This window comes from Penaeus monodon, chromosome 38 (assembly GCF_015228065.2).
Source record: "Penaeus monodon isolate SGIC_2016 chromosome 38, NSTDA_Pmon_1, whole genome shotgun sequence".
In the NCBI taxonomy this organism is placed as follows: domain Eukaryota; kingdom Metazoa; phylum Arthropoda; class Malacostraca; order Decapoda; family Penaeidae; genus Penaeus; species Penaeus monodon.
This window is the reverse complement of record NC_051423.1, coordinates 831,755-849,435: the sequence shown is the minus strand read 5'-3', so window position 1 is coordinate 849,435 and position 17,681 is coordinate 831,755. Positions and strand designations below refer to the sequence as shown.

The 17,681-nt window shown below is 37.4% G+C and overlaps 2 protein-coding genes across 6 annotated transcripts in view; one reads left to right on the top strand and one right to left on the bottom strand.

Annotated features, from left to right (window-relative positions):
* The window catches only part of LOC119596450 (E3 ubiquitin-protein ligase rififylin-like), a 38,623-nt gene extending 27,575 nt beyond the window's left edge, over positions 1-11,048 (top strand). For 3 of the 5 annotated variants that reach the window (XM_037945702.1, XM_037945701.1, XM_037945703.1), the window contains exons 2-6: positions 2,146-2,339; positions 2,575-2,767; positions 2,970-3,796; positions 5,342-5,525; positions 6,188-6,938. In XM_037945702.1, the coding sequence (XP_037801630.1) occupies positions 2,181-2,339; positions 2,575-2,767; positions 2,970-3,796; positions 5,342-5,525; positions 6,188-6,363 (1,539 nt within the window). In that variant the 5' untranslated portion in view covers positions 2,146-2,180 and the 3' untranslated portion in view covers positions 6,364-6,938. Of the gene's footprint in view, positions 1-2,145; positions 2,340-2,574; positions 2,768-2,969; positions 3,797-5,341; positions 5,526-6,187 lie in introns of all 5 variants that reach the window. The other 2 variants (XM_037945705.1, XM_037945704.1) reach the window with 1 other exon arrangement.
* Positions 11,049-13,166: 2,118 nt separating this feature from the next.
* Positions 13,167-17,681, bottom strand: part of LOC119596452 (protein-tyrosine sulfotransferase 1-like) — a gene marked incomplete at its 5' end in the record, with an annotated part of 9,142 nt that continues 4,627 nt past the window's right edge. Inside the window, 4 exon segments of the mRNA XM_037945706.1 lie at positions 13,167-14,973; positions 15,190-15,443; positions 16,015-16,209; positions 17,282-17,521. Coding sequence (XP_037801634.1) covers positions 14,691-14,973; positions 15,190-15,443; positions 16,015-16,209; positions 17,282-17,521 — 972 coding nt within the window.

The window sequence follows — 17,681 nt, the reverse complement described above, 5'->3', positions numbered from 1 at the left end:
AAAAGGTAAGTGGCGGGTTTTGCTGAATGAACCGAAATTCTTGTATATTTGTTAATTATGGTCTTCAGACGTTAGACGCGAGGAATGAAGCGGAGTAAAGTGGGGTAAACACATTGATTACACTCTCAAACACGTTGCATACGAGGAAACACACTTTCCAAGCAAGCACATTTAGTCCACAATCGCATTTCCAGCTGTGAAAATAACTCCTTATTCATCGCGTGGCACTTGTTACCCTCTTCGCCGCAGCCCTGCCTTGCGTGTCCGTCGTGAGTGCGCTTTCTGCCCCCAAGTTGAAATGAGGGTAGGGAGGCGGAGGCAACAGGCCTGGACTTGACCGTGGGTTTAGGGGGGGTTGGCATATTTTTCGTGATTTTTATTTTATTTTATTTTTTTATTTTATTATTATTATTATTATTTTTTTTTTTTTTCGTGTGTGTGTGTGTGTGTGTGTGTGTGTGTGTGTTTTCATTCGAGATTTTATTTCTCCTTTGGTTTTCTTTGATCTCTCTCCTCTCTCCTTGTCTCCTTTCTCTCCTGCTTCCTCTCCTCTCTCTCTGCTCTCTCTTTCTCTCTTGCTCTTCTCTGCCCCCTTCAATCTCTACCCCTCTCCTCTCTCTCGTCCCATCTCTCTCTCCTCTCTCTCTCTCTTCTCTTCTCTCCCTCTCTCTCTCTCTCTCCTCGCTCCCTCTCTCTCTCTCTCTCCTCTCTCTCTCCCTCTCTCTCTCCCTCTCTCTCTCTCTCCCTCTCTCTCTCTCTCTCTCTCTCTCTCCTCTCTCTCTCTCATTTTCTCTTTCTCATTTTCTTTTTGATCTGTCTGTCTCTCCGATCTCCCTTTCTCTCACTTTCTCACTTTCATTGCCATTCTCTTTCCTTCCTTTCTTCCTTCCTTTCCTTCCTTCCTTCCTTCCTTCCTTCCTTCCTCTCTTTATCTCACATTCTCCCACTCGCTGACTCACAAATTCACTCGTATGCTCACTCATTCACTCATTCATCGCCTGCATTCACACAGAGTTAAGGCTAGTTCCCCTCAAAAAATCTCTGACAAGAATTTGTTTACTTGTTTGAATGTGTTTGTTTGTAGGGGCGTGTGTACTTGCTTGGGTGTAAGTCATTTTTTTGCATTCGATTAGGCTCCCTTGTCCATCTGCGTGTTGTTTTGCGTATCTATCTATCTATCTATGTTTAGTTTTATGTATACGTTTATTGTTGTATTAGTTAGTTTTATATGTTGCTGTGTTCGCGTCTGTTTTTGCGTGTGTATATGTGTGTATTTGTTTGTGTCCTGTGGGTATTTGTCTATGGTGTGTGGGTGTTTGTTTGCGTATGTGAGTTTGTGCGTTTGATAGGACGTCACTTACCTGTGGGATTTGTTGCAAGAGGTCGGGGTGGGGATGGAGAGGGGTGGGGGTGAGGGGGGGTTGCTGGGAATCAGGTGGGGGTGGGTAACGTCAGTAAATAGATGGATGAATGTATGTATATTTATGCGTATGTATATACATACGGACACACGCATACGCACAAGCAGACGCATAGAGACGAGAATAAGCACATAACCAAACAAACAAGTATGCTCATGCACACTCACTCGTTCACTCGCACGGACGCACACGCACACGCACACGCACACGCACACGCACACGCACACGCACAGGTACACACACACACACACACACACACACACACAACACACACCACACACACACACACACACACACACACACACACACACACTGTATACACACACACACACACACACGTATACACACACACACACATACACACACACACATGTATACACACACACATACACACACATACACACACACAACACACACACACCACACACACACACGTTACACACACCTATAGACACACACACTTCACACACACACACACGTTTACACACACACACACACACACACACACACGTATACATACACAACACACACACACACACACACACACACACACACACACACACACACACACACACACACACACACACACACACATATCCATATCCATACACTCATGTACATGTGCATACAAATACATATTCAATAAAAAAAATGGTGGGGAGGGGGGGGGCGTGCAGGTAGAGGTGTGAACAGGCAGACATTAATGCTTTTGTTGATGTTCCAGGTGGTATGTTGTGGTGAGCAAGCAGTGAGCGAGTGATGCTGGGGGGAGGGGGCAGCTGCGGTGGGCCAGTTTCATGGTGGTGCAGCGAGGTGTGGAGGTGCTCCCCAAAAGTGGCCCCGGACATTGCATCATCAAGTGCAGAGATGGCCAACTGTGACCAGTGCAGCGTCAAGTTTTCACTTCTGAAGAGACGGGTAAGGATTTCGCTCTTCATCCCTTTCTTTCTTTCTTTCAATCTTCTGTATTTTTTCCTGCTTCCTGCTTTCCGTTTTTTCTTCTTCTTCTTCTTCTTCTTCTTCTTCTTCTTCAGTGATTTCCCATTTAGATTCATGTAATTATTAGAAGTATCAGCTATTGATTTGTAAAATATAGTCAGTTAGCCAGTCTTATGATCATTGCCTGGGATTAATTCTTTGTCGTACTTTTCAGAGAACTTGTGCCAATTGCCACCTTGTCTTCTGTAGCTCTTGCATAAAGACAGGCATTGGAGGGACGAGAAAATGCAACAAATGCATAGTGTTATCGCAGTGGCCTCTTGACATCTCTGAGGTGGGAGCCTTGCGTGTCAAGGACCTGAGACAGTACCTCCAGTCACAGCATATCAACAGTACAACATGTACAGGTTTGTATTTGTGCCTCTCTCTGCTTTCTGAAAAGAATGAAAAGGGAGAGCCTGTTTTATTTTTCTTTTGCTTGTTTGTTCTTTCTTTTATTGGAAGATCTTTACAAATATGTGATGTTTTGAGGGTATGATATAGCTTCTGTTATCTTTTAATTTAGTTTCATTTGTGGTCGATTATAGCATTTTTCAAATGCTTTGACAGAGAAGCGAGAGTTGATCGAGCTGGTGACTCGCCACATTTGCAGTCAGCGGCGGATGTCAGATAGTGCGAGACAAAATACAGGTGCTGGGAGTGGGAGCATCTTCTCGAGCACAGCGCGACCGCCAGTGTTTAAGCCTCCCTCTTCCAACATTACACGGGATGATGGCATTAGGGTGCGGCCAAGCAGCACGCTAAACAGCGACAGTTCGGGCAGCATACGAGTTAGGCCACTAGACAGCATAAGAGTGAGGCCAAGTCGCTCGCTCTCTCCTGATTCTAGTGAATATGATCCGGAGATGGATTTGGGCATTAGGGTGTTTGCGTCGGATGGCCAGGCAGGCCAGCAGGAACGTGTGAGCAGCACGTCACCCATCAGCATGGAGGGCTGTTCTGAGAGCACAGAGGACAAGTGCTCGCAGTGCCCCAGTGAAGACTGTACAGCTTCCTCTTGTAGTTTAGATTCCTGTCCCAACAGAGCATCTAGTCAACCCATGCCGTGCACCTTGCATAATGATTCCTCAGGGCAAGACAGCATTGAGGATGTAAGTGCCACAAATGACCTGCAGTTACCAGACTCCACCAGCATGCTGGAGGAGATCCCAGGAACAGGTGAAATTGCTCAAGATAACACTACCACAGCGCAGGAGACAGAGGTTTCGGAGCAAGGAGTCGACACCTCAGAGGCACCAGCAGTGGAGACCCCACTTGAGGCTTCTGCACCTCAGTTGGAGGATGATGCACCCATTACCACTACCATGTCCTCTTCATCAGCCTCCTCATCTACTCCTTCCACGGCTTCATCCCCAGAACCTTCAAAACCTGTAAGCGTGCGTATTTTTACCCTTTGTGTAGTATTTTACATTGTATGGGGCCGGTTATGTTTGTCTGCTCCTCCTCCATCCAAGGTAACAACAAGGCCATTGATGATTAAGACTCCATAGTTCTAAAAAAAATCTTTCTATGGTAGAGGAACTTCATATAGTTGAATCCCTTTAAATGCTGCATTACACAATGAGCCTCCTCTTGGGGTAAAGAAGGAAGCCAGTAAAAATCATGTAAAGGGCCAATAGCAAGACCTCCCACCAGTGCTAACACAGCAGGGAATAGCAGATTATTAATGAGCAGATACCCTTGGTAACACAGAGCTTTGCTGATGTAAAGTTAGCTGAAGTCAAGTGGAAAATACTTTGCAATTTCAGTAGCAGGGTCATTTGGTGGAAGTTATTATTATTATTATTATTATTATTATTATTATTATTATTATTATTAATGTTTGTTGTGGAAATACCAGTCAAGATTGTAGTAATACTTTCCCAGAATATAAGCTAGAAATCAGTAGTTGCTGTAGCCATTGAAAGTATTGAAGTCCTACATATTTCATGTTGAATTAGTTGTAGATATGGAATTTGGTTCCAGATCAGTGAAGAATCATAAAATTTTTAAGGTTAGTCAGGAACTTCATTACTTTTTTTCACCTGGCCCAGTCTGGTAACAGTGAAGAAGCCTCATAGCTGCATTGCTACCACTGCCATATAGAACACTGGTTGTAGGAGCAACAGGTCTTTCCGATGTTGGCCTGTAAAGGATGCGTTATCTTACATTCTGATGCAGATTTAACATGTCAGTAAAGTAAAAATCTGCACTAATTCAATTCAGATTAGTAAGATTATGCCAGTTCTACTTGATGCTTGTGGATGAGAGTTTTTAGAATTTATGGCTGTTTAAAGAGGCTCAAAGGCATAGTCACCAGGACCAGGTCTACGCACCTGTGTTCCTATTTACCTTTTTAAACTGTTATTCTATGAAATTTAGAAGGTTTTTTTTTATTTTTATTAGGGGTAGTATTGTTAAATATATTATGATGATAATGACAATTATAATTGTAACCTTAATAATGATAATAGTTTTTTTTCTTTTTTTTTTCTATGTTTGTATTTCTGGCAAAAAAAAAAAAAAAAAATAAATGATAATAATAAAGAATAAATAAATAAATAAATGAAATAAATCTGAAGCAAAATCAATAAAGGGAAAAAAATTGTGAAGTTCATTATTGTCATGATGTAGAGCAGTTTGTGTTATACAATCATTCAGACTTGTATTGATATAGTTTAACTGTAATTTCACACTTGCCTTGATGAAGTTTATTTTTTTTTTATATAAAGTTTCACTATTAGTAAAAAGAATAAAGAATGAAGGTCAAAGTTGAGCTTCATTCATTGTTATTTGCATCTTTGAATATGAGTTATAGACCCGGTTGCTGGTTGTATACAATGAACCAGACACCCAGTTGCTAAGAGCACACTGAGATAAGAATGAACTAGATACATAAAAGCAAAGAAGATACTAAGATAAATTCCTTCTCACCTGCCCAGCTCCCCAACAAAGTCGTCGCGCTGGCAGACCTGAAGTCGGAGGAGGATATCCGTCGTCTTAGCGTCCGCCAGTGCAAGGAACTCCTGGCCTTGCACCGGGTCAACTACTCAGGGATCACCGAGAAGTCGGAGCTGTTGAACAAGATTGACATGCTCTGGAAGGATTACCAGAACACACGACAAGGTGAGAGAAGAAGGCCCTGCTTTCTGTTTTTTTGTTTTTTTTCTTTCTTTCTTTCTTTCTTTCTTTCTTTCTTTCTTCTTTCTTTCTTTCTTTCTTTCTTTTTTCTTTCTTTCTTTCTTTCTTTCTTTTCTTTCTTCTTTCTTCTTCTTCTTTCTTTTTCTTTTTCTTTCTTCTCTTTTTGTTTTTTATGTATTCTGTTCAGGCCAGACTTTTGGTGTTATGGTTCAGCCAGATTTAAAGAAATAAGCATAATAGATTAACAGTATACAATTAGACCCTTAATAGTTGTTTTGAAGGTCAATAAACCAGATGTTATCAATAACCTCATTTCAAGAATACAACTCCCCCTTTGCCTATTCTTTTCTTGTGAAAATTTTTATGCATCATTATCTTGCAAGTTACAAGGCAGTCACTGCCTTATGTATTCATGTGTTACATTATCAAGTAAATTATATGAAAGACAGAATTGGATTGCCTTCCAATAGCAAGTCATACAGATATATAATCATAAGATAAAACGGCCTCAATAAGAACTTATATTTTATTTACGTACACACTTTAATGCTTTTGTATTTTTGCTCAGAATGATAATTTGTTCTTGCAAAAAAAAAATGTATCGATTTAAGAGCAGTTACTGAATATAATCCAACTTTGCTTTCCAGATGTTGAGGGTTTGCCAGAGGAGCTGCTGTGTAAGATCTGCATGGATAGCACGATAGACTGTGTCTTTTTAGAGTGTGGACACATGATTGCCTGTACACAGTGTGGGAAGCAGATGGCGGAGTGTCCAGTGTGCCGCCAGTATGTGGTGCGTGTTGTGCGTACTTTCCGAGCTTAAGGCAACCGGCATTTATTAGCAAAACCACTCTTTGGGGCCTTAGTTGATAGATAAGTGGATTTTTTTTTTTATTATTATTATTTTTTTTAGATCCAATAGAATTAAAACTTCAAGTGTTTAAGAATTTCTGGATAAGAATCTTATTCTATTTAATTTTATTATTATATTTTAAAATTTCTTTCCCCCACTTACTAGAACTTCCACCAGGATGTTTGACATTAATTGAATATATGAGTGTGCAGGTATTACTCTGTGCTGGCAAAGATATACCTGAATTAGGTCTAGGAAACTTTATTCCATGTACAACTTTATTTGCATATACAGTATATATTGAAGCATAACATTTACATTTACTTGAATGCTTAACAACAGGTCATTTATTTATTATAGGGATATAAGCAGAGACAGAAGCATTTATTACAATTGTTTTTATGTACTTGTAGATACAGTGAAATGCATTCACAAAAAAGTCAGTACATTGAGTGCTTGTTAAAGGTATGGTTACATATTTCACTAAAATCAGTGAAATTGGAGTTATTATGAATGCCTGGACTGATTATACCATCTTTAGTTAAGCTCATTTTTGTATTAACAAACTTTTAGGAGAAATTGAAGATCAGGAGCAATTAAAAGAAGGGAAGGGGTGATGAAACTAGTAGGAAAAGAAAATAGTAATGGCAAGGAAAGAATAATAATGGTGATAAAGATATTACTGGAGGAAAACAAAATTAATGGTAATGTTAACAAAATTATAATAAACAATGATCATAGGAGCAGCAGATGAACAAATTCACATGTAAAGGAAGTTATCACTAAATTTATTTCCAGCCAAAAGTTAAGTGATATACATATAATTTTTAAGAGTAAAATATAACCAAATTTATTATGTTAATACCAGTTTGTGCAACTTACAAGTTTTTGATTGAGAGTGAGTTTAAGCACAATTATATGATTTGCCATGTTTTTACTGCTCATTTCTTGACATGTATGTTTTTCATTTGCAATTTGTTTCACATATTTCATTTTTCTTTCTTTTGCTTTTTCTTCTCTCCTTCTCTTTGCAGTGTTTCCATTCGAATTTTTTCCTCTTTGCTGTTTGTCTGACGCCTTCTCTTGGGAAGTGTTTTTCAAAGCTTTTAACACGGTCCTTTCCAATTTCGAAGTTGTGAAGTCTTTAAAGGCTAAAAAGAAAAAACTTTTCCATTTGTATCGTTAAAATTCTCTATCAGTGTGAAAAAGGAAATTCTCGATCATAAGATCTTCACTATTTTCTACTCCTTCCTTTCAAATATAGTACTATCCAGCGTCATGAAGATTCAGCCTTGTCTAACGTATAGTCTCCTTTGCATACACTAGATTATACGAGTTAGAAGTCCGGATGCCACCTTTTTGAACCCTTAGTGTGGATGTCAAAAGGAATAGCAATATATACCTCAAACCCACTACAGTTTCAAACCTTATTTCTCGTGGTTCTCAAAAAGAAATTTCATAGAGATAATACTCTTTCCAACTACACTATACAGTCAATACTCATACGCCGTTGTTAGTGTCTGCTAGAGGTAGCTATGAAATTGCCCAAAACTACTGCATCATATTCTTTTTATGGTTGAGACATAAGAGGCGTGGGGATTGGTGTGATATATTTTCCCTCTTTCTTTTCCTCTTTGTTTGTTTTCTTCCTTTTTCCCCTCTTCTTTTTCCTCTTTATTTTCCCTCTTTGTTTTTTTCCTCCTTTCCCTTTTTTTTTTTTTTTCCCTCTTCTTTTATCCTCTTTATTTTCTTTCTTCCTTTCTCATTTTTTCCCCCTCTTCTTTTTCCTCTTCATTTTCTTTCTTCCTTTTCCCTTTCATTTTCCTTCTTCTCTTTCTTCTTCATTTTCCTTTACGAGGGAGTCCCATCATACTTCCAGTGGGCGGGCAAAGGGCCACTGGTTCCCTCTGTGAAAGCCCAAACTCGAGTCCTTGTTTTTTGTGTCTTCTGAGTTTTGGGTCCTCATTTCTTAGTTGTTTTGGCATAATATTTGTATTGGGTTTGGGAACGTCAGTGGGGGTTGGGAGGTTATATACATACAAAGGATATTGATTTTTTTTTTTTTTTTTTTTTTTTAGGTTGTTGGTTAATTGATTGATTGATTGAAGAAGGCATGTGTAAGAGAAAAGAATGAATATATTGAGAAAAACTTGATTCGTTGTGTGTTTTTTACGATTACTATTCCTGTTACATACTAGCTGTATCTTTACCGGTGCTTGATGTTCAACAGCTTCCAGTAAATAGGAAAGCCAAAGTAAATGGAGCTTGTAAATTTTTGTGAGTCCTGGTGATTCTAAAGGCTTGTACGGTCCTGTTTTACTACATTTGGTCAGAGCTTAGTTGGCTTCCTAGTAGGAGAGAAACCAAGGGCAATCACAACGGAGGCGTAGGGTCTGATCTTTGAAGTACACGCGACTTTGGTGCAGTGAGGCAGTGGCACCCCAGTTGGTCCTTGCACATTATTTATTATTATGTTTATGGTCGTTTCGTTTGTGTTATTTTTGTGCCGTTGGTGGGAATAATTATTATCGTATTAATAACCATTCAGAATGTATCTGTAAATGTATATCACAACCAAGTACAGTCTGCTTTATGTTGATTATAATAAGTCAAGTAGTTTTTAAAAATCTGGCTAGTTATAGTTACTCATATCTGCTTGTTCTGAAGAAGAATGAAAAAAAACAAGTATGAGGGAGAAAAAAGTATTATATTAAGCACAATTTACACATAATGATGTATTTACATGTCCATGTTTTCATCTATAGTTGAATATAAGCAAATTCAGAAGTCGCAAAAAAAAAAAAAAAAAAAAAAAAAAAATCACAACAAAGATTATAGGAATTCTTCTTTTAGTGATCTTGTAAGAGGTGGATTAACTTTGAAAAAATAACTCTGATTGCTACAGATGTCTCTTCTCCATTTTTCATATTTTGCACATGTTAAGTGAGATAGATGGTAAGATCTAGAATAACGAGGAAACCAGATCTCTAAGTGTGCTTGTGAAAAATTGTACAGGTTAAGATAGTACAAGTATTTGGTGTTGATGATGATCAGTTATTTATTCATTTTTTAATTATTATTATTTTTTATGTTGATAATTTTTCTACCTTAGAGATTAATCATGAATATGTTTCCTTCTCAATGTTTGTTCCTTGAAAATACACAAGCTTAAGCAGGAAATAATGGATATAATAAAACGGAGGGGAAAAAGACATTCAAAGCATTATGGTCATTACTTTTCTGTTCTGTTCTACTGGATATATTGTGCAATGATTATTGCTTTGTCTTGTATGTGGTACATTTATAACTCTGTGGGTGTTATAGTCAAGTATTATGTGTTGTGATATTTTATCCCAAAGACTGAAGTGCACCTCAGTGTTGTAAAAGGAGGTACGAGGATTTTGTTCAAGTTGCTTTGCCACTTTGCGCTGCTGATATGACGGAAGAAATTGGACTTCGATGACGACTTTGAATATTCTCAACGTTGGAAGTTTTTGTGGGCAGAGCTCAGGGTGCTTTGTTCAGAAGAGAGGCTAAGATAATAATTGTTATACAGTGAATTTATCATTATGTCATGTATTGGTATATCATATTTTTATTATTATTATATTTTTTCATAGGTATTGATTATTTATTATGGAAGTAATTGCTCATGGAATTATAATGTCCTCTGCTTGCATGGGCTCAGCACTTTAGTTGATTAACATGTATTTGTCACAGCTGTATCAGCAAGAAAAATATAATAGTTTATATGTCATATTGCATTATGTACAAATCTCTCTTTTTATTTTTACCTTTAACTCAAATGTGAAGGTAATTTTCCTGATGCTATTGAAGCTGTGATTATTGTAAACCTAACTTGTGTATTGCATTTATATACTAACAACAAAGGTGTTTTTGTTGTCTCTTACAAGCAACCATTCTGTGACATTTATTATATTGTTATTATTATTATTTTTTCTCTTCTTTTTTATCATCATAATATATTGCGATTATTTTTTTTATTATTGTTATAATTTTTTTATTATTAATTCTTATTATTGCCATCATTATGAACAGTCAGTATTTTCTTTCTTTCTTTCTTTCCCAATGATTGTGAATGACATGTTTTATTCAATATAGGAATCAATTTCAATGCAGAATTATTTCATAGTCAGAGCATGTGCCAGCCAGTCATTATGAGGTATGTCACACACTGTGACATGATGGCAACAGTTGAACGTGATGCCATTCTTACAGTTACAGTAAGGAAATTGTAAGACTGATAGGTAGATGAAAGAAAAGTCTAGGATAGATTAATGTCCGTTTCTGGGATTTGGCTTGTTATAAGTATCATGAATATTAAGGTTTGTTAAATACAGATGGCCATTTTTTTTTTTGAATGGTAAGAAAAGAAAGCTTTTTGGTTATATGAAATTATTGTCATGTAATAAAGGGTTACTTTGGATGATATTTGGATTACAACAGAAACTGATGTTGAGTGTTACATTGTAGACCAAATGAACTGAATGTGATTGGTTAAGAGTATTTTATAATGATTTATCCCTTTGTCAGTATTTCAGAGGTTAAATTCAAGCATTTTTTTTATCCTTTTGCTGAGTGTCCCAGTATTATGGGATTTTATACTTTGAAGAATATTAAATATCAGATCCAAATGCAAGTGTTCATTCTTCCTCCTTTAGAAAGGATAATGAATGAATGGAATGAATAACAGTGATGACATTGAAAAGGGAAGAACACTTATATGGCTGTATTTCAGACTACTCTGTTTACATAACAAAGACTATAGAGAATTGAACTAAACTCCCTGGAATTTATTATAGCCTATGAGAGTTGCAGTGAATAAAATGTGAACAGCTACAAAGTTATATACATGCTGGTTCAGTACGTATATAACTAATAATGCCTTCATAAAAAAAAAAAATTACCTTTCCTTTTATATCTTTTTTTTGTATACTAATGGTACAATAGAAAATGTTGATGAATCATGTTTAAGTTTAATATACTCTGTTATTTATTTTACAATGAGATGCTTATTGCATTTTTTTTATGCTTAAAATATGCATGATCCTTAAAACTTCAAGAATAAAATACTCATGTATTGTATATTACATAAAACAGTGAATAGTCAAGAAACTGATTACATGACACTTTGCTGCATGACAGAAAATAATACAATATTAGTTTTATTTCCTTTCCTCTGTTTTCTTAGTCCATTTCTCTTTGCTTTTAACACCTTTCTATCCTCTTATAGTCACTAAACATTTACTAATGGAATTTATGTACAGGAAAGGTATTACCAAACTTGTATCACTTAAAAGTCCCTCCACTGGTATTTAGAATTAATGAATATAACATGACTACTGATTACAGCTATTGTAATAGATATATGTACAGGTTTCTTCTTGTGATTTCAGTATAATATCCTTATAGAACTATGTAGACTCCCAGTGTTCTTTAAACTTGTTTGGTACGTTTAACATCATCAAAATTTTATGCTTTGTCTTTCCACTGTTGATGATTGAAAACTTTTTGATATATAGGTGTCAAGCCATGTAGATGCCTTTGATATTTATTCTTATATAAACAAGTACAGTATTTGTTATTATAGTTTTTCACATTTTACTTTTATAAGTTAAGTTTTAAGTCATTAAGTATATTATTGGTAGTATGAACATGCTACATGTGAAGTTTACATCATTCAGATCATATATTCCCAGCCTGATTATTTTTACCATGTATTAACAGTGAGAAGGTTAATGAATCACACTCCTGTTCATAGGATCTCCATTTTGCAGTTTGTAAGATTATGCTACGTATTGATAGTTTCATGGGAAGAATGTTTTAGATTCCATATAAGTTTCGTATAAATAAATTTCCATGTTCTATATTCCATATTTCTTTAACACAAACAAATTTTCAAGTCACAGCAAAAGACCAAAAGTTATATTTCTTCTTATTACATGACTTTGTCTGTGTTAGTTATTTTGAATAAATAATTTCCATTCATTCCTCTTGAAAACGTTTTACCTCTATCCCAGTGTACCTTCTTTTAACAGCCTTATCTGAGGTAAAAAAAAAAAATTATATAGATTTCTGTTCTGAAAAAGCTCATCACTTCTGAATTTCTTCTCTTTGTAATGGTAATCAAACTTTCCACTCTTATACCCCCACACAAAATATGGAAACTATTAGAATCTGATAAGGAATTACCATATATATTACTTTCATACGGACTAAGAGGTCTTTGAGTACACGCTGATAACAATTATACAAAGTGAGAAGTTGAATTGGAATATTTTTTGTATGATGTTCATTTCCACTGGAAACATTTCCATCAAAAGCATACATAGTTTATAGAAAACAAATGGCATGAATAATGTTACTAAACTACTGACGGTTCTAATGCAACAGACAAAGTGCATTACAATCCATGTAAGGCAAACTGAAGGAATGCTATTGGGATAAATTCCTGTATCGAATCTGGCTGCTTTTAATACACCCTACTTGTTAGTAACTATTTATATTTTTTAGTGTTAATATAGTATTCATATATAAAAATTGTGAAATGAAAATTATTTAACACTTACTAACCTTTTTTTTTTTTTTTTTTTTTAACTGGTTATCTGACTTTTCAGTATCCTATTCAGTGTGTCGTGGAAAAATATATGATTTAGGATAAATAATACGCAATACAAAAATCCTCACATTTATGTATGGAAGAGATATCATAAAACCAGAGCAGTCAAAATCTTCCGGCTTGGCTGCATCAGTTCACATTTTGTATACAATAAATCAGTCACCAAAGTACTACTTGTATTATGGCAATGAACTTTACAATTACCTCATTCCCACAGTGCCACAAGTCCAACCACTCAGTGTAAAGAGCAAACATGCTTCCTGTTATTTCCATATTTTCTCCTCTTTTGTTTTAATGATTACTGATTAATATACTCTAAAGCACCATGTAATGATAAAACAGTATCCCAGATGAAAAACATGAAGCAACAAACTAAATGACATTCACACATTGGAACCTGAATTCTGGAATGCCACTTGAGGGCCAATGATGTGTGTGTGTATATATATATATATGTATAGCAAGACTGTATCACAGATATGGACTGCCTAAAGAGATACATTATGTGGAATAAAGAGAGCAAAGAACTGTACAGGAAAATAAGCATCCAAAAGAAAGCACTAAATCACATACAGGTGCAATTATCTTTTTTTCTTTCTTTCTTTTTTAAAGAATTATTATTATTTTTTTTAGACGAGTTGTTTCTACAAAATAATACAGGAGGCTTATAAATTACAAAGCCTACACTTAACATCAACTCCAATAATTTGTTCTAGAAACAATAACACACATCTTTACATGTTAGCATTTCCTCAATGATATATAAATTCTCCACAACTGCATTGTTCTTATGACACTGTCTTGCTGCACACTCTTTTACTGGCAATGTTCTGTGCCTTAAATTACATACACTGATTATGTATTAAGATTATTCGAGTTTACTAATTTTAACATATGACACTTTATTAAGATTACTCAGAAGTGAAATTTAATAATTGGATACAGCTGTTGCTATCTTATATTGCACATGGAAGTATAACTTCATTGCTTAGATTGCTAGATTGTATTTTAAGAAGCAATGTCATGGAATGTGACTCCTAAAAAAAAAAATATTTAAGCTTTTCTTTTCATTCACATAAAAGCTCCACAATGAGGTATTTTCACAATCCTCAAAAGTTTAATGTTTTTTTTTCTGGACATAAATGGATTATCTTATACACATATAAGTATATATATATTATATATAATATAATATAATATAGATACATAATATATAATGTATGATATATAAATAAATAAATAAATAAGTATATGTATTCATCTATTTATTTATCTATTCAAATGTCTGCTTGTCACATTATAACTCTATCTTTTGTACCAATACACATTTAGTAGTAGAAGTGAGAGATATAAATATTGAAAACCCTGATTCAGAAATGATGACAAGTTTCATATATAGTCTCTTTGTAGAAGAAAGGTCAATAGTAATATTTAAAACAGAATATAAAAGAATGAGGGTGTAATGTTTGCCTAATATGAACACCTACAATGCCACAAATGTACCTAATAAACTGAAAACACAAACCTCCCTTTAGGCCCCAATTGTGACTTTTGAGGAGGATCGGATTCCGGGTGTTTTACAATAAAAAAGTAGTAACAAAAAGTAAAAGTAAAAAAAAAAAAGAAAAAAAATGACAGAAGAAACTCTTCGAGGTCATCATGTGTTATCTCCTCTCCTGTGCTTGGAGAGACTGAGCACTTCTTGGGCTCGGTCCTGCCACACGTTCGACTCCCTCTGGATGCGCTTCGTGTTGTTGGCTACAATTGGGTCTGCAGAGCCATAGTTTGGAGGGTTGCCATTCGGGTCGTAGCCCAGCACAGCCAGCATGGGTGCGATGTTGGCCATGTCCTCGACCACATCCTTCGGGATCTGGCCGACCCACTTGCTCAGTGCGTCGAGATTCACCGGCTTCACCACTTGGTCACTCGAACGTTCGACCCTGGCGGGGGCAGGGTAAGGCAGATCAGTAAATATTTTCACATCACACACATCTGTGCATACATGGACACATCTGACAGCCTTCTATTAGTAGAACACTAAGTAATGAAAGACAGAACAAAACTGATATATCAGAAATAATCAGCAATACACCAAACTGCTATATCTGCAATAAGTCAATCTTTCAAAACAATTGGACCAAAGATCCAGCACTCACTTGGACAGGGAGACTCCACCAGGCTTGTTGACGAACTCCTCGTGGTGCAGAACAGCGTCATCCCACGGCACTTCCAGGAAGGTCAGGATCTTCTTCATCCACTCCTCAGGGTGCAGAACCAGCTGCTCGTAGTACACTGGCAAGCACCGGTCTGGCCCGAGCTCACTGCACTGCGTGTTCATGGTCTGAACGGCATTATTCCACCTTTGTAAACACTGCTTGTATGATGACAGGTCAAAGCCTGTGATTGTTACCTAAAACGTCATTGGGAAAAACAGCCGTTACATGCCTTTTAATCGTAACATGTCAGTTTATCTTAAAAACAACACATGTGAATAGCATTAATCTAATCAAGACAAATATTACAAATTACTTCAGGAAAAGGTTTTCCTTCTTCTTCAAACATCAAAACAAGCAAAGTACAAAAATCATCCACAAATACTGGCATGTACGTGCAGCAAACCCTTACATAACAAAACAACAGAAGACAGAGCAAACCAAAAGAAAGAAAACAAAACACAAAAAATCACAAAACAAGTGTGCAAGCATAAATAAGGGCATGCATGTCCAAAGTTGTTCTCAGACCAACTGCTACAAAATAAATTTACTAACTGTTTACAATTTTAAAGTCCATCTATACCATAAGCATCTATACGTTCACATAAATGCACCTTTATCTTATACTCTATGTACATAAACAGGAACACATCAATGTTTATATTATAGATGAAAGTTTACATCAACAAAACATTTAGTAAAGGTATTTACAGGCAATAGCTCTGAGGACAGCTTTGGACACAGATACCTTCAACTCTCAGTCCTCACCTTCCGGGAGATGATGGAGTGCACGGTGGCCCTTCCATCTCGTACCATGAACAGGAACTTGGCATTGGGGAACAGTTTACCCAGATACGTGGCTGACTTGAGCGTGAAAGGGTCCTTGTTGCACAGGCGGGACGCAGGCTGGCCATGGTTTACCACGATGTCCAGGATGAATGAGGAAATGGCTTCGTCCAAAACCTGTAGCAGAGCAGAGGGGAAGACGTGACAGAGGTGACAAAGGGGGAGGGAGGAATGTGAGAATAAGGGAGGGAGGGAGAGAAGGAGACAAGAAAAGAGGCAGGGGAGATGATGGGAAGGAAGCTCGAAGGGAGGAAAGGAGGAAGTGAGGGAAGAAGGGAGGGAAGGGAGAGAATAAGAGGAAGGAAGGGGAGAGGCAAGAAGGGAGGAAAGGAAAGACAAAGTGAGGAAGGCAAGAAGGGATGGAAAGAGCAAGGATAGGGAGGGAGGGAAGGAAGGAAGGATGGAGGCAAGAAACAAGGAATAAAGGAGGATGACAGAAGGGAGAGACATGGAAGAAGAGAGCAAAACAAGAATGGAGGGAAGAGAGGCTGGCAAGATGGGGAGAGGGAGGGTTGAAAGGAGAGAGGAAGGGGTGGAGGGAGGCTGGAAAGGAGGGACGAAGGCAAAACAAAGGAAAAGGGCAAGAAGGCCTTCCTTTCTTGTCTCTTTCCCCCTTTTTGGGAAGGAGGGATGGAGGGGAAGAAGGGAAGGAAGGAGTCAGGGAAGAGGGAATAGAAATGGGATAAAAGGAGGTTAGGAAAGAAAAAGAGAGAGAGAGAAGGAGAAAAGTAGGAAACAGGAAAGGTGGGAGGGAATTCTCTCTATGCCTTTGCACAATTTGGAATATTGAGTTTCATGAAAGCCAATATTCCAAGTTGTACACAAATTGAAAAATAACTATCTTGAATTCTTCCTTTGCTTTGAGTGGTTTCTTATCCCCAAGGGAAGTTACTCTGTGAAAATGAAGTGTCAAAATATAAAGGAAAATTTGTAACCAACTGTTTTCATCTTTTTTTTCATATGCTCGATCTTCAAATAATGATGTTAATGACAGTGATACTGATAATGATAATGGTATAATAATAATAATAATAATAATAATAATAATATTGACAATACTAATAATAATGATAATAACAACAACAACAACAATAACAACAACAATAATAATAATAATAAAAATAACAACAACACTAAAGACAGTGCTATGAGGCTACAGAGCACAGGCTTCCCGGCCGCGGCCACCCACCTCATCGGTGACGCCCGCCTCCTCCAGCCGCATGGACTCCTTGGGCGACCGCTTCCACTGCTGCCGCATCTGCAGGATCCTGGGCACCACGCGGGTCTCCTCGCCGCAGCGGATGTTGGGGTGGGCGTCCAGCATGGCCCGGGCCAGCGTCGTGCCCGAGCGGGGCATCCCGCCGATGAAGATGATGGGCTCGCCGCGGTCGTAGTGGTGCTCGCGGCCCTCGCCGTCGGACACCGTGTGCTGCGGGGCGGCCGGATTAGCACAGGGGGACAGGGGGGGGAGATGGGGAAGGGGGAAGAGGGGGGGGAGATGGTGAAGGGGGAAGAGGGGGGGGATGGTGAAGGGGGAAGAGGGGGGGAGGTGGTGAAGGGGCAAGAGGGGGAGAGCTGATGAAAGGGGC